Source organism: Telmatherina bonti, assembly GCF_933228915.1.
Source record: "Telmatherina bonti genome assembly, chromosome: 4".
NCBI lineage: Eukaryota > Metazoa > Chordata > Actinopteri > Atheriniformes > Telmatherinidae > Telmatherina > Telmatherina bonti.
Window position 1 is genome coordinate 26,474,393 of NC_136622.1, and position 24,963 is coordinate 26,499,355.

The following is a 24,963-nucleotide window of genomic DNA, read 5'->3' on the forward strand; positions in this document are numbered from 1 at the left end:
ACAGCGTTGCGTTCAAATTGTTTAGCTCATTTGACAGATTGTGTCATTAGCGGAGTTGAGATTCACATGAGTTGTTTTGCAAAAGATGCATGTTTGTGTTGTTGAAAATAAAGATAAGCCTTTAGTAGTGATGTGTGACAGTCCCATTGTTCTTGACTGGGTTCCCTCCTGCTTCGGCTGGTTAACTTGTCTGGGGGTAATTGTCTGATCTGGCGTCAGTTCCACATCTTTGATTCTGGCTCTGAGCTGCATGTCAGCCTTCCTACTCTTTGTCTCTCGGCGAGAGGAAGTTATATGAAAGGCGCATGCCACAAACACATTCTACATAAATTTTCTTGGTCCATTAGTCAAGATGCTTGCCTTTATGAATCATAATCTGAGTTAGAATGGGAGTCTGTTTATACAGAATTGCTGTGTCTGAACGACTGTGTCCAGTTCCTCCAGAGTTGGCAGGTTGTTCAGTGCAGTCCTGGAAAATGCTTCTTGTGCTCACTGAACGGGCAATTGTTCATTGTTCTGGCTGTGCTGTGGTGCCAGTATGTGTCTGACAAGGCCACAAGGTCACATGCCCTCGGTGATGCACTACACCTGCAACACAGAGCAGAACAGGGAGCTCAGGAGTGTCCAGGTCACAGGTGGACAAAGTATCATCAAGGCATAGAAGCTTGCTTCATTTGTTTAATGAGCTTTACCCAAAGTGTTTTCAGTTTTATTTTAACAGCCTTTCTTCATCACTTTCTGCCCAAGATTAGATGTTTACTCCTTTTTCAACTGTTTTTGCAATATTACTGCAATATCTGTCATAATTTATATATTTATATACTTATAATTTATTCATTTATATATTCATCTTCATACATTCTTTTTAAAAAGTTTTGTGTACAAAAATAAAGTTGTTTGATGTATGGGGATATTGTGGTGAAATAGCGTCACACTCACTCTGAGTGTGTTTTAATCGGAGCTTTTCTGTTATACTTTTTGTCAGCCAGCCTGGGGTGCCATCTGTAGGCCTGCACTTCATTCAGACTCCAGTGTTAACATATTAGAGCATCCACAGCTTCTCCAAGTGGTGGCTCATCTGTCACGTGCAGCGTGAGGTGTGCTGGCACTGGGATGCTTTCAAAGATTCTATGTGGTGCCTATTTTTGCCAAAGCAAAGCAAAATAGCGCAAAATAAGGTGTGAAAATGTTAATTAGTCATCATTTTGATCACAATGAGTTATTATTGGTAATAAAAAGTAATGACTTTCAGTTCATTTTGGAAACTGATTGAGAATATTTGAAAGTAACATCTGAACAACTTTTATTTCTTTATGTTTCAAGTCATATCAAGTATGAATCCCACAAAGTTCTATTTATTTATGCCTATTATTATAAATGTGCTAAAAATGATAGTAAGAAAGTTGCTGCGCTGCAGAAATGCTGCATATGTAATGACGGTGCGAATACAAACATGCAGTTTCTCCGTAGCAGGTCAGCAAAGCTCATGCCACACTCCTGGTGTGAAGCCAGCCTAAAAAAAAATCTACTTTTTGCTATAGTAAGCAAAATCATTAAAAATGCAGCTCTGAGAATTTTACATCCTTAACCTTTAGCATAAAATCACTGCCTCATAAGATTTAAAGGCAATCTGTTATTGTCAGCCCAGTCACGTTGACAGCATAGAATTGAGGTTTGACTCTCAGCAGAACCTTTATTTTCCCATAAGTCGCATGCAACTCGAGATCCTCAGGCGGTTCTGATTGTCCTCCTCTCCAGACAGAACAGAAAAGGTGAGTGGGGTTTTGCCACTGGGACCTACAGACTGCTGCGGAGAAAAGGACTTCATTTTATTGACCAGAACCAATCTTTCCAGGCGCTGTACTTTGACTAACATAATTGCGCATGTGATGTATGATAAATGTTATTGAGGAAGATGCTGTCAGTCATCAGAAAGAAGGTGAAAGTTGTTCATAAAGCAAGGATGGTAGGTCCTCCTGCATGTCGGTATCAAGAGAAATAAAGCCCCTCACCTGACTGTAAAATACTCTCGCTGAGCACTTTAAAAAAAAAAAAAAACCTCGTACTTGTCTTGAGAATTACTTTTATTTCAAAATCGCATATCATGTTTTGATTGTTTGGTCTATGTTGTCATCACTACATTTACTGCATTTCACATTTCCACTGTTCCTTTTGTAGGTCATTTTAACAATATTCACAAATAAAACATGATCAGTGACATAATTCTACAGTTTAATTCTCTATATTTACTCACTCTGCATACATTGCACTACAAATTACTACTGCAAATGTTCATTGCCACACTTTCTATGAAAAGGACTGCAGTTACCGCAATCCACTGTATAATCAATAAAAAAAAAGGAGCATCGATTTAGTCTGTTTTAAACAAACAGACATGTGAAAGTACACTCCTCTGCACATTTTCTCTCCAGTTTGTTGTTCCTCTGAAAATGATACATAAAGCCTGACTGTTGCTTTCGTGTGGTTCATGTTAAAAGTGCAGGTGTTGCAGATGAGATAAAATAACACCGGCTCTGTTACAGATTCAGGCACCACTGCATGCAATACCAAGCAGGCAGACAGCTGCTTATTAAAATGCTCTGCTATCATTCCTATCCAGCGCATACTGTATGTCTCCAGTGCATGGCATGAAGTAGAGGCTTGGATACACCAACAGAAGGAATATGAGATCTGTGATATTTCCAACTGCTGTGATCAGTCCATAATTACATGACTCTACTAAAGAATTCTTTGTGACGAGCGGACAGGAAAGATAAAATCGAGGAGGCTCACCCTCATTGTCTGCACTATTAGGAGAGAAATGGGCCCGGCGATAATGTTCTTTTGAGTCTGAAGAGAGGGGAGGCACGGAAGATTCAGAGTCAGAGTCATTGGGATGCAGGTCAGACTGTTGCAGGTGCACGTCTGACAATGAATGTGTCAAACACAGCATGCTCCAGGTGGAGGTGGTAAAAACATGCACCTATGCTCACTTCTTATATGAAGAATACATCAGAGCCATATTAGGACTGGACAGAGCAGTGAGGCAAAGCATGTAAATATGTTGCACGCTGACTATTCCCCATCACGGACATTTGTTTGTCATAAAGGAAATAAAATGAAAGGGCAGAATGGGCAAAATAGGGTGAAAATTTCTACATTGTTTTTTATCAACATCTCAATTTTTTTTTCCAAAACGGGATTTGAAAATGAAAAAAACAGCCATCATGCAAGCTATAAAGAATAGATCAGAGAAAAAAAAAAAAAAAAAAAAAAAAGAATAGATCAGAGAAAACAGAGCCGAGTCTACTGCACTTTGCAGTCAGGAAAAATCAATACAGCCATCTGTAATGCGAGATCTTGTGGATTTAAAGGAACCTATTTTATAATGCTCCGTCATAAACATTCGGGCTATGTTTTATTCACACCTGAAAAGAGTGGACGGCACAGCTGTGACGATCAAAGCTGCTCCACTGAAACGCGTTGTTCTCTACAGAGCTTGGCTTTGTGTGAAGCCTAAGTCAAAAAATCTTTACAAAATGACTCCAGAGGTACTGTGTCTGTACCAAATAACTCTGAGTGTCACCAGAAAAAGCCAGGCTGTCATGCCAGCTTTGAAAGTGAGATCCTTGAGGCAGCAGCTTCCATTTGTGAAATGTTTTTCTAACGTCAGCACTATACCTTTACACAGCCCTGCATATATGTTGAGCTTCTCCTCAATACAGATTAGAGCTGTTTGGTTTTGGGAAACGGTTTTAAATACCAATATAGTTGAAATAGCAGTCTGTTTACCAGATGGAAAGATGGAGGTCGGTCAGGTTTCCTTTGTTTGCTTTCCACACTTTCCTCCCACGCCTTAGCTTTACTCTACTGTGTGGCTCTCCTGGTCAAATATCTGATTTGTGAGTCATACCTAGCCTCTATACCCATGGAGAAACATGCTGGTTGTCTTAAAATATACTCTGGCAGGGCAGCCATGCAAGAGCTTACAGGCCCGGCACGGAGTACTGGAGCGGCCCAGGGGACTGGCACGGAGTGAGCGGGAGGGACGGAGAGTGGGGGGAATCGACTGGGAAAAAGAGAAGTGGGTGTAGAGAAGGAGACAGTGGAAGGTCGTGTTAGATAAAGGATTATAAAAGCCTAACTTTTTGTCACGTAATACCAAGCTGGTCCAGTAGTGTGGGCAACTCCAAAGGACTGGTGTTTGTGACTGCGCTAGCGAAAAATGTGCTTCAACAATACACATCCAGAATGGTCCAACACTGTGCAGGGAAGGTTGTGGCAGGATATGATGCCCAGACAATGAGCAAGACTTGTGAAGGAAATAAGAGCTCAGTGGGGGCTTAAAAGAAAACAGCCTCTGCTATCAAACACATCTATTTTATTTCTTTACTTAGTTGTGTTTTTTGGAACACAATCTGGAGGAAACAAAACTTCAGCTTGTGTTAAATCACTGGCAAATAAATGTTTCTTTCATACCAGAATCAGGAGCCTGGAAGTGATTATGTTTGTTCTTCATCTGTTCATTCACCACTTATAAAAAATATGATCAATACAATTTGCTTGAGAAAGAAAGAAAGAAAGAAAGAAAGAAAGAAAGAAAGAAAGAAAGAAAGAAATATGGATCAAATATTTCTAAATGCTCTTGATGTCGAATTAGAGGTAATGTTCCATGAAAAATATTATTTAATCAAAATGAAGGGAAAACTGAGTTTTCTGCTAATGTGTTTTGCTGTAACAGCAGCTATTGAACTGTGCTAAATGACAGTCAACAGATCCTAATAAATTCACACATGTAAATCTTTTATTTTGATCAGTAAATGGGACATTTTTACAACCTCTTGAAATTATTCCTCGTTGATGTAAATTCTGATACACATATACCTTTACTAATGTCAGATTAAGTGGTGGTTTTAGTTGTGTTCATGACAATGATTTACAAAAGTAATTATTTGTAAAATTTATTTTTTTGAATACATATAAACCAAGATCATTTCAAATGTGACAATGTGTCATCTGAATTATCCAATTTCTTTTTTTTTTTCCTTCACTTATTTTTTATGGCAATTGTTTTTTTTTTTATTTCTAAGAATTGTTTGTTGGACTTTACAATATAATGTAAAGAATTAAAGCAAACAATTTGAGCGACGTTATGATTTGCATCTTTAAATGCTTAAATCCTCAAATTTTTACTTCTGCACTCAGACTAAGTACAGTATCTAACATCATAAATGGTGGAAGTTGAAGTCCATCTTTTTCTTTCCAGCTCATTTATTCAAGCCTGTCTTATAAAACTTCTGAAAAACAAAGAGAAACATTCTGGTTGTGGCTAAATGCATAACAGACATGTCCAATCAATGAGGATGGTCATCCTTAATCATAACCTTCATTTCGCCTCAGACTTAAAGTGGCAGAAGTCAATCCTTCAAAATAAACAACTGATCAATGTGGAAAATAATTCAAAGAGAATAACATAATTATTTTAGTTCCTCTCACCTTTACTTGGCACATTTTTATCTTTTAGTTGATTTAAAACCTATTATTGGGCATCTGTCTGTTTAGATAACAGACAGTAGCTGTGAATTGATGCATGTGAAGCAGTTAAGACCTGAAACAAAAAGATTTGTGCAAATGTGGCACTGAGAGCAAAATCAATGTAATCTATGTCCATTATCTGATGGATATCTAAATGAATAATTACTGAGTTTGTAGGGCATGTAATGTCTTATAACAGTGTCTTAGAGAAAATCTAACATTTATAATCTGCATCATGTTTGTGTTATTCAACTTGTTGATGTTATGGGACGCTGTATTGCTAACTGGGCGGGGGGGGGGGGGGGGGGGGGGGGTATATATTGTATACAATGGGAATGTTTGGCCCGGAAGGGCAAAGGGCTTTGAAGGATGCAGGTTGATACTGTTTGGTTTGCCACTAAGATTATGTAACAAGAATGAAGATGACTGAATCTACAATGACATAAAAATCAGTTCTAGATTAAAGATAGACCGTGCACAGAAAAGCGGCTCGTCAACTTACTTCCGGGCCAAGCAATCACAGTTGCTTTGTATAGACTTAGCTCCTTCAACATTAGTCTGAACCCTTTGCCTACTGGGCCAAACATCTGATTAACCAGTGATGCATTTCACATATATGTCACCTGCCCAGGTAGCAATACAGCTCCCCGTAATAGGAACAAGTTAAATAACAGTTTAAAATCTGGCACTATTATTCTTGTCAAGAAAAATGACATTCTGTGTGAGCCACGATTGCTGCCTGCAAATATAAACTTTTGGTTTAGCTAGTTCTTTGATGTTTTCTTTTGAGATGTTTTAAAAAGGTTTTGGTGTTGTGTGTGGTTATTTTACTGTTTGTCTATATAAAAAAAACCTTTTAAGATAACATTCAGTTGAGTTCTTATTATAAAAATAACTTACACATCCAGGTTGCATGGTACATCCAGAGTGCTGCCCTATTTTTCCCTTGCTTCACACTTTGATCACCATTTTTTGCTTTGTTGTTCATATAGATTAGAAAACTTTGGCTGTGTCTGTTGCTTTTCTGATGCAATCGGTTTGATCTACATTAAATGTAATAATTAAACAATATTAGATTAAATTTTTATATGTATTTTATAAGTTGTTACATTTAATAATTCCAATTAATGTTTTCTTACTAACAGGTGGATGGAAATGGTAAATGGACTTGTAGTGGCTGGAAATTATTATTATTATTATTATTATTATTATTATTATTATTATTATTATTATTATTATTGTTATTATTATTATTATTATTATTATTGCCCTGCGATGGACTGGCGAGCTGTCCAGGGTATACCCTGCCTGTCACCCAAAGCCAGCTGGGATAGGCTCCAGCTTCCCCGCAACCCTAAATTGGGATAAGCGGTTCAGAAAATGAATGAATGAATGATTTTTTTTTTTTTTAAATTACTGTTCTTTTTTTTTCTTTTTTTTTTTTTTTTTTTTTTTTACAAACAGGTGGTTATTGTAATAAAAATCATTCAAAATATTCCTCAAAAATATTAATTTGGACTAGCTATGACTGTTGTAGAGATCTGTTAGCTAACCCAAAGTGCCTTTCTTTTATTTTATTTTATTTTATTTTATAACAAAGGTTAAAATATCAATTATGGAGAAAAACAGAGATAAGACAAAGGATATCAAAAGTTAGAAGGGGAAAACTCAGAAAACAACTGAGGGCAGATTGTCTCGGCTTGGGATAAAACTGGCAGCCTGAGGTCCACTCTGGGCAGGAAGTGTCTGCTGATCATCTGTGTCATCAGTCCCTGTCATCAGTCTCCACGCAGACTGATGACAGGGAAGGAGAGGCACACAGGAGGAAGAGGTTCTTTCAGCAGAAAGACATGGAGGGGCAGAGCACAAGGGAGCGGGGCTGAAAATCACAGGTTGTGTGACGGAGCACTGATGAAACGCAGCTTTGACAAAAGGAGCATTTGAGTGAGAATAAGAGATGCAGATGGGTAGGAAGAGGGGGGGGGGGGAGTGACAGAGAGAGGGAGGGGAAGCTGTAACTTTCCCCCGCCTTTCCTCCCTGCCTCCTCGGCTGAGTTGGCAGTGCCACGCTCTGGTAAAGAGAGATTACCAAAGCCCTGCCTGAGGTTGCGTGTATGGACACAGTCATTACCTCTGCCCTGCTAACAAATGGCACTGCTGTCTGGATACAAAGCCACGTCTGTCTGATCCCCGCCATGCAACAGAGCTGTTGAACCTTGATTTAGCAGGAAAGATGTAAAACTTGATAGCTGCTCAATCTCTTTATGGGCCTGTTTATAGCATAGTATTATTTTTTTTCTTTCATAGAATTTTATTGACTGCAGGTATTTTACAAGGCCAGGCACTGGAGCTACAAATAAATCTTCTGAAAGTTTTTTTCCAGAGGCAAATATTTATTCTGTTATGTGTTGGGTGTGTAAAATTGCTTTCAAAATGGCTACTTGGTCAGTTTGTAGGGTTATGCATGCAGTGTGAATGTGTGTACGTCTTGTGTACAATCTGTGCATTGGCATTCTGCCTCAGACGGCATGGGGTTATATTGTATCTGTCAGAGCACGCTGTCATTTCCGCCGTCGCCGTGGAGAGTTGTTGCAAACGGCCGAGTGGAGCTGACTGATGTCAAGATATACTTAGAAGCTAATCATGCAGCAAATAGAGGCACAGGGATTCTTGCAAGAAGAACTGCCAGGCTGCCTTCATTCCAATCAAAGCCTTTCATGGGAAACGTTTCAGCCCTGCCACTCACAGCTCATTTGGACTCATGTTTCTCAGGGTTTCTATTGGATTAATAAATAAAAAAACGGAGACAGGGTCCAACTTTTTGTAGTCTTTGACACCATTATATTTACTTCACTGTCTTCTATATAAAAGCACCATGGAAGTCTTTAATGGACTGTCATATTCCTCTTTTTTTTTGCGTGGAAACAGCATGTCTTTTCATATTTTCAGCTTCCCCACCCCTTTAGAGCGTCAGGGTAGATGCTTGTCATCACCCTGACTGAGAGTTGTGCTGTGCCATATGTTGATTTTTTTTTTTTTTTTTTTTCCAAATACCATTCATTTCCACTGTGGGCAAACCGAGCAGAGCTTGCTGCATCTGCAAGAATTGCTCCCAGCTCATCAGAATCATCACCTTCACATTAGCAGAGCGGGACAGATAACGTACAAACATTACTGTCTCACACCTTTATTTAGAGCTGGCCATGGTGCTTGTGGGCTGCTGAATATGAGAGTCCAACCAAAAGGCCACGGCACTCTAATTAACTTCACCTGGCATTCCCATAAACCGCGAATGTATCTAACCTTTACACAACCTCGCTTAGTCACCTCTTCTCTTTAACACCCAGGTTGAAATTCTCATTTAATGTCAGTAAGCAGATTACCGCCCTCCCCCACCTCTTTCCTTCTCTTGCCTTTTTTCTTTTTCCTCAACCTTCCTTAGACTCCACCAACAGATTTTTATTCAGGGCGACCACAGCACTTTGTGCTGGTAAATCAATAAGGCAGTGTCCCCTATAACAGACCCCTGTGTTTTCCCTCCATCGATTCTGTCAGCATAGATACATTCAAGCGCAAGCTGGGCGATTACCCTCAGCAATCCTAACTTTGATCTACACTGTAGATGGCAGGTGCCAGACATCAGCTTTGGGTAATTGCGATGCTGAAAGGGGCAGTGTTAATCGTCCTCTCTTGGCCTGACTTTAGTAGCTCATGATTAGTTAATGCTTATTGTTGGTCAGCCATTGATGCAGACTGTGTTAATTCATCCACGCCGTCTTCACGCCCAGCTGTCTTTGTATAACCGATGTCTTTGTGCAAAATGGTGTGTTTTGCATGCCAGACAAGTACATTACAGATAGTAGCAATTAATCTTAAACCTATTATTTCCAGAAAATATTGTAAAATGTTGATGAAATATATTTTCTCTTTGTCAAGCTTATTATTTCTTCATTATCAGTCTGACTAATGATAATGTAACAAGAGCTTATTTTGGTATTAGATATGCGAATCACTTGTGTCTGTGTGAGAGAAGTGGTAAAGCTAAACTTCGTTTCTGACAATCATGTATTGTGGGGGATTAATTACTAATTTCCAGAGAGAGAAATGCAGATAAGGCACGATCTAATCAGTTCAGCAAGCCAGCACTGCATTGTCTCATAATTTCAGCAGGTTATCATCAACATTTTCTCAGCACCTTTGCTATGCCTGGAGGTCAGAATCGTGCTAAGAAATAACATTTAACAAAAAGCTGAATGTTTGTGCTGTGATGAGAGGTGGATTCCTGAGGAACAAGGAAAAGAAATCATTTCAGCAGAGCACAAGCCTGGGACAAAGTAAAACGACATTGCTTTCTTAAATGTTTCCCTGCAGCAAAAAGCTCCTGTGAGACAAATGTTCGAGCTGCTTTGTGTCCCAGCTGTGGCAGAGATAGGATGAGATTCAACAACACTGTAACACTCCTCAGCTTCACAGTGTTACAACCACGTTTCTGATAGACAAACTCCAACCATATGCTCCAAATAGGTGCTTCACTTCTGAGAAAGAGTCTTTTGAAATTCAAATCTCAGTTTGACAATTGTTTTTCCATTACTCTGCCACTGTCCATCTTTGACCCAGTATGCTCATTATAAGCAACCCTGAGGCGACTTGTGATTCACACTAAATTTGCTTAATGGTACTCCAAGTTGGTGTTGTTTTGATTTACTGAAAAATTTTGTGACTTTTATTCTGTAGTGATTTTAAACATATTGAGACATCATGACATCCTTCTCTGCTTCTCAGCTTGTCGCCTTTGTTCAATTGACCCTCTTTGAGTTGTGGGTCAAAGCTATAACTCTCACTCTGAGTTGAAGTGGTCCCATCAGCGCACCACTGTGTCCTCATTCCTGTGCTTCCCCAGTGTCCGGTTGCTTTTGATCACTCTAACAAAAATGGATGGCATTCGTATGATGCTTATATTAGAATCTGAGATGGGTTACTGCAAGGGGTTCAAGGAAAAGGGACATATATCCCTGTTTGAACATCCTGCAAAGTGGCCATTTTAAACTGTATCACCATCAGCTGAAAATTGCTGTTTTACAAACTTAAATATTTAGGATTTTATCAGGTAGAAACAACTAAATCACCAAATTCTCACTTCAAACTTGTTACACTTTGATGCTCAGGCAGGTGCCCCAGGCTTCCCATTTCAAGACATTTTTGATTATTCATTAGTTAATCCAACTTGTGTGAAATTTAGCTTTGTCTTTTTTTTCTTTTTCATGTTTTGAGCCAAGACTGCAGGCTCAGCAGTTTCCTTTGGAGTCATTTGTAGATATTTGATGGTGAATTATTATTATTCACCTTCCTTGGTTTGTGTGGCCTGAAGGCAGCTTCCTGTGATCTTACATGCATTGGCTGTATCTGTCCAAATTCATGTCTCCGGTTGTTATTCAGTCGCTTAAAGCTCGGGAAACACAGTTTTAAACTTGCATAGATATTTCTTTGCCTCAGTTATCAACTTTTCAGTACAAGCCTGACTAACCTTTTTGCCATTTCAGGCCAAAGAATCCTTCGTATAGCTATTTAAGTACTTCACAGAGTTGCATCTAAACAGTCAATAAACACTCCTGCTTAATCAATAAATCAATCAGATGTCATTTTGTATAGCATTATTGGAGGAAATGCTAAATAGAATACAAGCGCAAAATAGCTTAAATAGAATAAATTAAGTAAATGTATTAAAACAATATTTCCTAATCCTCCACTGCATCCTTCCCCAGATACAACCTTCCTCCAAGCACGATGCACTGAACACTGGTGTACTGAATTAAAACCAAAAACAAGTCAATACAGAGGACTACAGAAATGAGGAACTGAGTAAACACAATTACATTTAGGTCTCATTAATATTGTAGAATTGCTTTTTGGAAGCTGTTGGGGAAGGTAAGGACGCTGCAAAATTATTTAGTTCTAATATCCTTAGAGGAAAGACTCTAATGGCCCATAAACATAAATAAAATAGTAATATATTTCTTTTTATTGAACTTCAGAGATCAAATAAACAGATTATTTCCAGCAGAATCATAAAAAAAATTAGTAAATTAAAAATATATATATATGTACAGGCCTAGGCCAGTTTACAGAGCCCACTTCGAGACCAGATAGAAATATATATAAAAAATAAATAAATGTACAAATAAGTAAACCCAGCTCGAAGTCACACAAAATAATGGAAAACATAGTCCGAGGTTATGTTTTTATGTTTAGTTATTTTGTGCATTGCATGCATGCATTTTCCCAACTGCTTAGTCCGATGAAGAGTCATGGGGAAGCTGGAGCCTATCCCAGCAGTCTTAAGGCAAAAGGCAGGGTACACCCTGGACAGCTCGCCAGTCCATCGCAGGGTATTTTGTGCACTTTTAGGTTGTATTTCTAATGACAGCTCCTGATCTAATTGGATCAGTGGAAAGTTACAAACACAGTGTCCTACATAACAATGATATATTTAATAAAAATTACTTAAAAAAATGTGTTGAAAAACAATGAGATTTGCAGTACAAACGAGTACACACTAGTAGTCTCAACCTGGCAACCCCAATGAAAATCTTCTGGCTCCATCACTGCTTTGCAGGAGAATATTTTTCTCATCTTGTTTCTAGTAACTTCCTACCCCTCTCTGTGAAACTGTTACACGTTTATGACAAAAACACCTGACCTTAAGATTGTTTATGAGTGTTGATCAAAGTAACCACAACCACAAGTCACCTTGTTCATGAAGAATTTATGGCATCTATCAAATGAAGAATTTGGGAAGGTAAGAAGAAGAACACCTGCAGACCATTTAAAGGTTTTGGAACATTTGCAAAAGTGGCTAATATATATTTTTGTAGGGCTCAACTGACTGAAGTCGCTTTATATCCCTGTGTTGTCCATTTACTTCTGTACTTGTCCAATAAATTGCACAGCTGTTATGTAGTTCATAAAATTGAAGTAGCTCCGGCATCTGATGTGGATGCCTCCCTTAGGATGCATCCCTGGAGCGAGGTGCACCAGGTACATCCCACCAAGAAGAGATCCAAAGAAAGATGTTAGAGGAATTCATTTAATTTTGTTACAAAGAAAAGCAGTGATAGAGCTTGATATGGAGTACAAGGAAAGTGAACAGTTTTGCATTTGTCTCTATATTATTTATATTTATTTTAAGCCTATACTCCATAACCTATTATTCTGTACATATTCATGTGGAAAAAAAGTAGCACAAGTCCACATTGTATGATTCTACATTTTCTAGTGTTTTTTTGCAGGTTTTAGCAAAGCTACAGGGTGATGAAGACGGATTAAAGCCTCATCGGGGGGTAACTGTAATAGACCACTTACAATGCTGTGCTTCCACTTCTTAAAAAGTGCTGCAAAGACATTTTTAGCCAAAAGCCTGTAATGCTAACAGTTGGAGATGACAGCGCTGCACGTTGCCGAGGTAACAGACCAAATGCAGGTTATGCAAAGTATTACAAAATGTTAATTTATTCTTAGATGATCAGCCAATATTATAAGATAAAATATATGCATAAGCAGTTCTCCCTTTGTTAGCAATACCATCTTTATATCATAAAAGCTAGATAGGATCGTCTTGATATCAAACGTCTTCTTTCATGCAGCCTACAGAGCCTCAATGGCTGTAAACGATGCACATGCTTGGTGGGTTTCTCAGCCCGGCTACAGGACTGTAATCGCAGGTGTAACTGTGCCTGGATTCCCTGGATCAGCCTAAAATATCCCTAACTTTCCCACCTCCACCATCCTGACAGCCTCATGATGTGCTGGCCTGCTGATTATTAGCAAGTACACTGTGACTTACTCACATCTATCCTGTAATTTATCCCCTGTTACAGACACAATATTTTAGTTTCTTTTGCACACAGTCTGACATGCTGATTTCCACATTTCCAGTTTCTTCTTTCAGCTTTGTTCCTAAAATTGGTTTTATATTTAGTGTTTAGAGACTTGAGTGGTATCAGCATTCTCATATAACTCTTGGCAAGAAAGTATGTTGCATTGCACTATTTCTTTAGCCTTTAAGTATAGCTGACCCTGGTAAAACACTATATCTATAATATGTGACTCATTGCATTGTAGGATTCTTGGCAAAAATACTTTTTCGTTCCACTGTGGGGATTTCTCCGAGCACTGAGCCAGTAGTTTACAGTGTGCAGATATCCCACTCTGAATACAAAACTGAAAACACTTGAATAAAATAAAAGGTAGCAAATATAGTGAACCGCACAGCAAATGAAAAGATATTTCAAATACAACCGTTCAAAAATGTGATTTGTCAGAGCATTTGCCAAGGCTACTGCTATGATGCTGCACCAGAATAGGAACAGCATGACTAAACTTCCATCTCCCCCCTCCATCTCCACGTCTTCTCTTTCAGATCCCACAGATCAGTTATGCATCAACAGCCCCAGAGTTGAGTGACGACAGGCGCTATGACTTCTTCTCGCGGGTGGTTCCCCCAGACTCATTCCAGGCCCAGGCCATGGTGGACATTATCCGAGCCCTGGGCTGGACTTATGTCTCCACTATTGCCTCAGAAGGCAGCTATGGCGAGAAGGGCGTGGAGGCCTTTACGCAGCTCTCCAAGGAAGCAGGTGAGGGGAAGGTGACCTGCGATGAGCTTTTCCAGAAAATTACATTTGAATTTCAAAATGCATTTTGAAGATATACATTTGGACTCACTCTAAAGAAGATTAGTTTGCATTTTCAATTCATCATAAAGTGTGTTTTGGGCAGATTAATTATTGATCTGTTTGGCAACTTCTGCTGTAGTTCCCCAGTGAGTTGTGGAGTGTTACTGGAAATGTAGACAGGGAAACAGCTGACAGGGAGGATGCCCGGTCACAGAGAACAGACTGAACTCATGTCCCTGTTTGGTTTTTTTGTTTTATCCACCATGGAGAATTTTTTTGGTAAATGCACCCAGAAAAGAAACTGTTTGAAAAGTCTAATGTGTCCTTCTTGTCCATAAGAGAAGCAAAAGAGGGCTCATTGGGGAGTATTTTATTTTACTTTCGACCCATATGTTTAACTCAGACTCATATTTTATCACTTATAGAGGGAGTGTATGACTCAGAGGAGTAATGATGGGCCTGTAAGTTTAAGAAAAAAGCGTCTAGACATTTTTAACTGAAAATACACAAGTGGAAAAAGAGCGAGAGACTAAAACACTGAATGGTCTACAAAGCAGGATAAGAAAATCATTCTTGCTTGTTGGATCTTGTTGTAGAACAATCATGGTGATATTTTTTAAAGTGGATGCAGTCTTTTGTCAAACAGCTGCATTTTTATACTTTAAAATGTTTGGATGAAGAGAAGCGATTTACATTCAGACATTCGGTTATGATTTTGCTTTCACTGGTCTAAAAAAAATCGTGCAGATGCTCATCTCACCAGTTTATTCTATGTTGCTGCTATTGTTGGCATTACGTGGTATATGTCAGTCGGCAGTCACTGCTAAGGCCAGGATAAACAGAGTGGGTATACGGTGCAATAGGTCAGTATATTTGATCAAATCATATGGTTCACTGTGCCTCAGACTGGAGTCTGCAGACACTTTTCACAGTTGCAGTTTGGCTGCGAGGTGACATTGCTGCCTTATCACAAAACACAGTCAGATTGAACAATGTTTTTTTTTTAAATTATTTATTTAATGTGAAAATGTGCAGCAGCTGCCATTTGTTTCCTTTTTTCACCTTCAAGAGAAATGCTACCTGAGCTGGAAAAATTACCCTCTCAGCCGTGGCAGAACATCCACGTCACAGGGGCAAGTCTTTTGCGGCTTCTTGCCTCCATTTATGTGGATCTTAATCTGTTTCTTGTACATGTTCAGGGACGAAGCTCTGCCTCTTCTTCTCATAGACTAATGTGTGGAAAACTCTAAAATGAGAAAAAGCTAATGACATCCCACAGGCACCAATCAGAAGTCCAGCCTGCATGAATATTTTATCTGGGCGCGTTCGTGTCCAGTGCAATCACTCAGTAAAACTTTAAGAAGCTGTTTGTGGCTGCGTAATTTGCATCAACAGACAGAGAGAGAGTGAGCTAGGACGAAACAGAGATACTCTCACCTCTGTAAGAGCAAATAAGGAAAACTCCTGATTGATGGCTTGTTTTGGAAGTCTCAATTCCTCTTATGTCCTGAAAGAAACTGTTTCTTTTTTGTTGGTTTTTGCAGGCAGATTTCTACTGGTGTTTCTTTCTTTCTTACACAAAGAGCAGTAAGCAGTGTGGTATAATTATAATTCCCAAACAGCAACAAAAGACATAAAGAATTATAGGCCATTGTTGTTGTGCTCTCGTTCTGCTGCTATTGAGCTCCAGTCACTGCATTTTTTTGCACTCAGACACAAATGAGAATTATTTCCTGCAAAGAAAAGCTTCCTGTATGGAAGAACTTATCTTAAACAAACACATTAATTATAAAAATGGCATAACTGCACATTCAGGGTTCATTTACTGGATGTAGTTCTGCACTAAAACTAACTGGAATGGACCAAATAAAAAAAATAATAAAAAAATTCACTGTTAGTACAAAAGAGAGTCTAGAAAGAATGTTAAAAGAAAAAAATTGTGTTGTGACTAAATGTATAAATAACAACGCGAAAACAACAGCATTGTTGACTGGATGTTATTGCAGAATCTGTGCAAACTGATCCGTAAGGGCCTGAGACGTTTCTGTGTGGCTGCCTTGTTCAGTTGCGTTGAAATGTCAGATGCATTAGTAGGATTCTCGCTTCACCACTTCAAGGAGAACCATCTTGCAGACTAATGCAATATGGGTGCCCATTACCCCAAGCTGAGACTAGAATGGTCAGCCTGTATTGATCTTTTCCTTTTTTTTTTTTTTTTGTTCCAGTGTCTCTCCATCATTTGTGCACTATGGTGTTGTGCACCCTCCATCTAGCTTGAGGTGAAGCTGGCAAAGATAAATCTTGTTTGTACTTTTCAGTGTCTGTCTGGACTCGGTCCAGAGTGATGCAGTTTGGTTTTAGGATCAGATAAAAAAAAAAAAAGATTTGCAGTTGGAGAACCTCCCACAAAGTCTCACTGAGGAATTGACTACAGATAGTAGCACAACTATGCATTCTCAGGTCTGGTTTTAACTGTGAGGATAAAAATCTGCAACTTAAGTGCACTGGACTCATATATAGAGAGGTCTGATGCATCTTACAAGCTCCGTAAAATAGAGCACCATTTTTCTGCATGACCTCTCGACATTGCCAAGTCCCAGGCCAGCACTGGAAAGGCTGGCAGGATAAGAAAGGGCACACAGATGTAGAACGTGAATATAAGCTGTATGTCAGCCAATTTTGATGTGCTCCCAAGTGTTCAGGCAGGGAGACTGGATGGAGCAGGTCTGCCTTTTGACTGTTGAGGTGATAAATATAATTACAGCATTATAGACCCCCTGGAGGTTCTGGTATGTAGGGGTGTACAGTTCAATAATATAATAGACATTATAGGCTTTTGAAGTCAAACAAGACTCTTTTAGTTCCATCTTCCTGCTAAAAGACTTGAGACTGTGAGATTATTGGACATGTTCCATGCTATGCTCACTTAGGGACTGTCCGTGGATTATAGATAATCGTCTTGTACTTGCTGCTGTCCATTTGGGGTTTGAAATGTGTTTAACATCATTATCCTGTTGCATACATTTGCCTCTTTTTTTGTCCTTTTGTTCCCTTGTCAATTCTTTTTTTTTTACCAGATTCAGCAGAGCAATGAAGCGTCATCGGCTGCAACACAAGTCCAAAGATGTTCAATATGCTTTACAGTGGGAGAAGTGAAATCCTGTACTCGTTCTTTTCTCCAAGTACACTGTCCCATCGTTTTTAACTTCACTGGCCAACATAAGTTGTGTCCAAAATACGACAGACTTTCAGAATTATACAATGGGGATGCAGGATTTTTTTTGTTGACACTCTCATGAAAGCTGGTATTATATCAAAGTTGCTGCACTATAGAGCAGCACACCATGACCGCTTAATCTCAGTCTTACAAAAAGTTTTCATGTTTTTCATTCAAGCAATTACTATAATCTCCCTTTGGGATTAATCAAGGTTTTTTTTTTTTTTTTTTTTTAAATTCAATTTATCTAATTTAACCCAGTTCATTTAATTCAAACAGTAGTGACAATTTGACTTTATAGCATTTGTAAAAGCAGCACTTTGTAAAGAATGATTTTTCTCAGCTCAGTTGTCCTCCGCTGTTCTTGTTATCTAACATTTCTTTACTACAAAACAAATGAAAGAAAAGACTTTCTGAAAACTTTTGACATGTAAGAGCCATCTTTGCTGTAGGCATCAATTATTTTCATTTTCAGACTACCTCGCCCCCCCCCCCCCCCACCCCCCACCCACCACACCCAACACACAATAAAACAAAAGGAAAGATTGCTTATTGTTGAAGCAGGAGTCGATGTTTTATTTAAAAAAAAAGAAAAAAAAAAAAAGAATGATTTCTTGCGGACAAAACATCGGGGAAGTGAGGTAAAACCTACACTGCACTGTTAAATGTAGAAAACAGAAACTATAAATCCATTTTTTATCTTTTGGTTTAGGTTCAGGATATGTGAATTACTCGTTTTATTCATAGTGATAAAATTACTGGACATTGGTTGGAGATGGAGTAAATGACTTTCGTTTCCCAACAACTGACATTTCTCTGCCTCACATCACACGTCTCTAACCCTGACAGACGAGCGGCTCTCCTTTAAATCCACTCTTTGAATCCACGACTCTTTGAGGCCCATCTGCCTTCCAGGGACAGGTCAATGCAGTCATACCCACAACACAGAAATTCTGACACAACATTGTATTGTCATCATGCCAGCCTCTTTAACAAACTGTCTTACCATATGACTGACAGACAGATGAGGCATTCTGCAGGTATTTAATAATTCAGCCTCTGCTGCACAACCATCAACCCAAAAGTCGTTAGGGCAGTTTTAAGCCTGCAGCACATTCTTCCCTGAAGATGGGTTCTGCTCCAAATGCTTCTTATCTTCATCAGCGGCTCTTGCGGTTTCGGTCTCTATTATTGACTATAGTGACCTATGATCCATCTCTGCTCAAGACTATTAAATGCTCGTAACTCTTTACAAAACTCTGCAGGGCTGTACTCTTAATGGATTTTCATGAGACTTGGGCTCTTTTTCTTTCTCTCTGTAGTTAATGTGTGTGATTTCGACATGCAGACATACAGCTCTGTGGAGATAAAAGGTGCTGCTAATGTGGTGTGAATTTGTCAGAATCAGATGTAACATGCAACTTGGAAGGGCAGTGTCACACTCTTGGTGCTCTAACTTAAATGATCTGAAATTTCTGAGCTGAAACAGAGCTGCAATGCCCCTCCTTGGAGACCAACAGCATTTTCCTTCTTTGCACACATGACACCAAGTACATTTCCTTATAACAAGTTAAGTAACAACTGGGCCACTGGCAGGATTTCCATTTTTATGTTTAGTCCACTCAGGCTAGATAGCAGCAAGCATCTGAGAAGTCTCTTGGCACTTGCTGCGTCTTTTCTCACATCAAGAAAATCCCCAGTTTTGCCTGCTGATACTCAAAAATGCATGTCTAAGAACAGTCTCAGAAGTTATCATTTTACTGTCCTTTGCCTGAAGAAAAACCACAGAAAACTGACTGGAAATGTGTGATCTGCCAACTAAAAGTAATGAGCCAGAGGAGAGCGGCAATTAGGAGATCCCTCCATTTCTCTGTCTATTTAGAGAAACTAGAACTGAGAGCTTATTGGGTAGACTATTAAAATGTTTGAGTGGGAGAAATTTAATTGGTTTTGGTAAATCGATGCTGTTGACTCAGGACATAAGCCATCACTTGAGTCCAGGCTTACAGTTGTTAGGGTTATGACCCAGCACAGGTGATATTATTATCTGTTCATCTGAAGTTCTTGAAAGGTTAGCTTGTCCTCCACCCCCATAATTACCCAACAAACCTGAAGCAAAGAGCACTTTGATACATTTTTTTTTTTTAGTTAGGGACAGTTTTGCTGCTCCATCTGATAATGAGCTGTTGAATATCATAACAAAGGCACTATCTGTTGTAGTAATCTGCTTTAATGCTTTGCTAAGTACAGTATGTACCAGCTATTTAGTGAGTCACCAAGGCAATCAGGGCTCTTCATCCTGAACAAACTCATCACTGATGACCTGTCTGAGAGTGATTTATTGTTAGCGTTAATATCCTCTTTGTTTGTTATTGCCAGCTGTGCAATCTGATTGGTTCACATTCCAATAAGAGATGTTTGATAATGACTTAAAATGAAAAGTCAATGGTGAGCCGTTGTATTATTTCAAATCCATAATATTAAATCTGTTGCTTTATGTCCCAGTTGGTGTGGAATATTGGATTTTTTTATGTTTATAACTCTCTCTCTGTCTGAAATGATGCTGGTGCTCAGCTGGAAGGCGTTCTATAAGTGTTATATTGCATGCTGCTGTGGTTTGGAGATCATTGCCAAAATGTAAATGCATACACTGGAAGACCATTTGGACTCTTTAGCAGGCATGACAGCTTCATCTAGCTCTCGCTATTCAGTGGAGATCTGTCTCCCTCTCCACATGTGCAAGATTCCCTAAGAAAAACCAGCAGCCACTGTGTCCTAAGGCTTTTTAGCCTGTATGTGCACATCTGCGTGAGAAAGTGAGTGAATGGGTGAGTTCATCCCAGAAGCCTTATCATTTTTTACTTCTATCTCATGAAAAAAGGTGGAATCTGCGTCGCTCAGTCTTTGAAAATTCCACACAACCCAAAACTGGAGGATTACGACAAAATCATCCAACAGCTGCTGGAAACGTACAGCTCGCGGGCAGTCATCATCTTTGCGAGTGAAGAAGACATACGGTGAGGAGCGCAGCGCATTCTGGCTCCATACATGTTGTTCACACACGATGATCAGTCGCAACACTGAGGTCTTTAATCTCTGAGTAGCAGCTCTTAAAGACAAGCTAGAGGCACAGATTTGCCATGCACACAGGCTGTGTCTGCTTCGCAAACAGACCTGCGACAACACAATCACAAACATGGCTCAGAGGGGAAGTGGGAATACAGATCATAACAGAGCAACAGAGGTATTGTTTTATTTACAATACCCCCTGGGTAATAGTCATATAAAGAAACGCAGAATCAAACAGTTAGCATCTGTAAATTCAGAATAAGCAATCCAGAAAGGCAAAAGATGAGCAAAGAAAGATGAGTCATGGAGATAAACATTTGTTTTCTATAAATAATTTACATCTACGCTTTACACAAAACACATACAACAACATCAGCAAAGTAATATCTTTTTTTATCTTCTCTCAAATGAAAAAAAAAAGCCTCACAAGCTGTCCATACAGCTCCTTAAGGCTGGCTGCATCTCTGTGTAACAGATATGATTGCCTTTTGTGCTCTTTTCTAATAAACATACAAATTCCTTTGCAGCGGAGTTCTCAATGCAACCAAAAGAGCCAATCGGGTGGGACATTTTATGTGGATTGGATCTGACAGCTGGGGATCCAAGAGCAGCCCCATCCACCAGCTCGAGGATGTTGCAGTGGGAGCAGTCACTATCTTGCCCAAACGTTCCTCCATTAGAGGTATCCACACAATGCACACAAGTCAGCGTATTATCTAAAACCAGGGGTAGGCAACTCCGGTCCTGGAGTGCCACACCTGATTCAAATCAATGGCTAATTAGCAGACTTGTGCAGAGTTTGATGTCAATCTCTGCACAAGTCTGCTGATTAGGTCTGATGTGTGCCCAGTGTGTTGCAGCAGAGAAACTCCTAACATTTGCAGGACTGCTCGAGGACCGGAGTTTCCTACCTCTGATCTAAACTCTTCTTTCTTGTTCTGAATTCGTGAATAAGATTGTTATCTTGTTCCTCTTACTTTTAATAAAAATAAATCTAAAGTTCTAAAACAGAACGAAATGTCGAGAGGTTGATTTGGGAATAGAGAAACAAGCTGTGAAAAGCAGAACTATTATAGATTCTTCATTAAAGAAGCAAACAGGTGCCTGTTCACACATCCAGTAGTTACATCCGCTTTCTTTTGAAAGACATATACTCGGCTTCAAAGTCCAATTTATATTTGTTTATTTAAACATCTAACACAAGATTAAATCTTCAGTACGAAAAGTGTGTGTTGTCGTTTGACCAATCAGAGTCATTGCAAATGTTAGCTGAGTGTTTGACTTTGTATTAGTTAGGCTAGAATATTTCTCCCACATGCTTTCTGGAGCACTGGATGGCTTTCTTGGAAGCTGCACAGGAGTCAGTTCAGGACAGGTTCCTGGACCTGATGACCACGGTAAAACTGGGTCAACGCTTACATTTACTAAAAGACTCCATTCTGCTGTTTTGATAGCTAACACCCACTAAACTGATTATTTGACTTCCAGTTTTATTGCAACTCCTTGTTTGTTTAGTTCAGCTTCTATTGATCCATCTTTCAAACACAATGTCTTCATCATGTGTTAATTCTTCTGCAACACTGTGGTTTAATAAACCCTGAGCTTCATTGTCATTTCATCTCTTTTCATTTTGTTTACGCTTTTAGAGGCTAAAGTTAGCAATTTGCCAATGTACTGCATTGGTGGTGTTACATTAAGTCTCAGTTTATCAGCATATGTCCGTTTAATTCAGTTTATTTCTGGGGTCATTTCAAGAACGAGAAAGTCTAATTCATTACAATACAGTTCAGTCCCAGTTAAAAAAAAAAAAAAAGTTCATATGATCTTGTATGAAGTTGTCATCTGATGTAAACTCATAAAAATGGCATGGTTACAAACACCATCAGACTGTATCAAACAACCATAGATGGTTAAGCAATTAAAACGTGCTAAAAAAGTTATTATACATTAGATAACTTTTTTCCATTGGTGAAGTACTAAAGAAAAGTTTAGGTTATTAGTAAAACAAAGAAACAACAGCAAAGACTTCTGGTCTCCTTTCCTGGTATGATGAAGCAGCATTATAAAAGTTGTGTGGTGGTGCTCCAGTTAATTTCCACGACTCTTTGAGTGACATATTTTCACATCATGGTGGCCTTGAACTTTGTAAGGACAACATTTTTAATTAATGGCAACTTCAGACACCCAAATATATGCAGAAATAATAATAAAAATGATAATGAAATATTGATCAGCTCAGCTTTAAAAAAAAACAAAAAAAAAACAAAAAACATTGCAATTTTCAATGAGTAAAAGCCTCCCAAAAAACGGCAATGTAGGAAGCATTTCACGTAGATAAACTATACAGGAAATATGAGTTTCATTGCATTTTTCATTTTCCTGCTTCTGCTCCATGTGAATCTGTTTCAATAGGCAACTTACTATAGAGGATTGTTGACAGGCAGTCCTCAGGAGACAGGTAAAACCTTGCTGGGTAGTGTGTGATTCGACAAGTCAGTTCTTTTCGGGGTTTTTTTTTTTTACTTCTTTACTTCTTACATAATTAAACATTGAATTCCCAGCATCTAAACTGCTTCATCCTTTTGCAGTCATTACTTATGTATTAGAGATGAACTGGTTTTACTTCCTAACACAGTGAAAAAATCATCTGTCTGTGCATAATTTTGAAAGAAGCACACAATGAGAGACTTGATCAAGAGCTTTGCTTTAGTATTTAATCAGAAGCATGTTTGCAGTTTTGACTAAACACTTTCTGTTGCTAATCCTAATATGAAAGTGTCATCACAAATGCCTCTTTTGAAAACTGTAGCTGAAATATTCTACCCACAAGAAAAAAAAGTGAGGCAAACAAGAAAATTACACAGCTACATTTGCTACATGCAAAATTCACCACAGAAATGAATATTTTTCAGCGTATCCCTCCTGCTTTAAGTTCTGTTCTCTGTCACAGAGAGCTGCTCATCATTATAACTAAGGCCTTAGTCTTATGTCGCTTTGGTTAATTAGGGGAGGTCTAGCCAGGATAAATGTTCACTGTGAAGGCAGTGAGCGTATTATTAATCTACCATCCATCATTGATGTTGTGTTAACATGAACATCAGCAGCTATTCAGCTGTAATTAGCCGTTATCACCTTTACCCAGCTGATATGAATGGATACGGACTGGAGACACATTCACAGCAAAATGTGAAATTCAGATCATCCTCCATGTATAAAGTGATGTGTTCTGCAACAAAAGAGGAATATGAAACATAGAATCAGAAATCTTGCTCTGAGAGTTTTGTCTTTTCACACCTTGCTGATCAAGTTTCACAAAAAAGGGGAAAAAAAGCATGAATTTCGCCATGCATGCCTATTTTTCCTATTGTTACAGCAGCTTAATTCTCATCAAGGTACTGCTTCAAACAGGCGCCCAAGCCCTGCTGAAAGGGGTCTTATGCTAATGCATCATGCATTCAATCCATCTCTATTGTAATGGATTTTATGAAGTGAGGCAAACCTGTTCAGCACCTACAGCACCTCACAGCCGCAGGCAACAGGCTGCAGCTCCACTTAGCATGTCTGTGTTATTTATTATGCATCCTGTTTTTTAATTAATGGAATTTCCTAGATGAAAGAAGTGATTAAAGTTCCATGGGGTTTGAGAGGAAAAGGAACCACTGTGGTCAAATTTTGATGAAGTAGCGCCTGTTGGTGTGTTTTCAACACCTGGCGGCCAGCAGCATCACACTGCCTCCACCACTATGCTGTTACTACTGCTGCTGCTGCTCAAGTTTCACCTCATTTCCTCCAGGTCTGAATTGGTTGATAATTGGTCCGGAACTGAGCCATTCTCCTTTTTTCCTCTATCCCAGGATTTGATGAATACTTTACTGCTCTGACCCTGGAGAACAATCGCAGGAATGTGTGGTTTGCTGAGTTTTGGGAGGAAAACTTCAATTGCAGGCTCCTCAGTGCCTCAAAGAGAGAGGATTCCAGCCGTAAATGCACAGGTACGTGGGTTTTGACATAAAACAATAAGAGGTTTTGGTTGTCTTTGACCAAAATTGATGCATACATTCTGCATTTGAAGCTGGAGGCGCCGTAGACTGCCAGAAGTATAATTTAAAGCAGTTTGTCTGCAGTGCAGCCAGAAAGTCTAACACCAGGTGTTTTTACCCAGTTGCTGTTGGACTGAAAGAGTTTATTATTAGAATAATGATGCACTACATATCTTAGTCATACTACTGTAACAGATCATAAATCCCTTCTATTCCCCCTTAACCCTGTCACCCTGACAGCTTGGAACATTAGCTGCAAAGAGCCAGAGAATTTTCTTTTTTTTTTTTTTTTTTAAGGTGGGAATTACTGGGAAAATGACAGAAAGCTGAGTCGATTCTATTTATGACCCCATTCTGCTTCAGCACCATCTTTGTGTTGTATTAATGATGGTGTTGTTTCCACCAGTGATGCACCCTCGTGTTACCTAAA

At 39.0% G+C, this 24,963-nt stretch overlaps 1 protein-coding gene across 1 annotated transcript in view; it reads left to right on the top strand.

Annotated features, from left to right (window-relative positions):
- Positions 1-24,963, top strand: part of LOC306754509 (metabotropic glutamate receptor 7-like) — a gene marked incomplete at both ends in the record, with an annotated part of 61,468 nt that overhangs the window by 12,213 nt on the left and 24,292 nt on the right. Inside the window, 4 exons of the mRNA XM_079238528.1 lie at positions 13,952-14,168; positions 20,306-20,441; positions 21,021-21,175; positions 24,348-24,485. Of these exons, the coding sequence (XP_079094654.1) occupies positions 13,952-14,168; positions 20,306-20,441; positions 21,021-21,175; positions 24,348-24,485 (646 nt within the window). The remainder of the gene's footprint in view (positions 1-13,951; positions 14,169-20,305; positions 20,442-21,020; positions 21,176-24,347; positions 24,486-24,963) is intronic.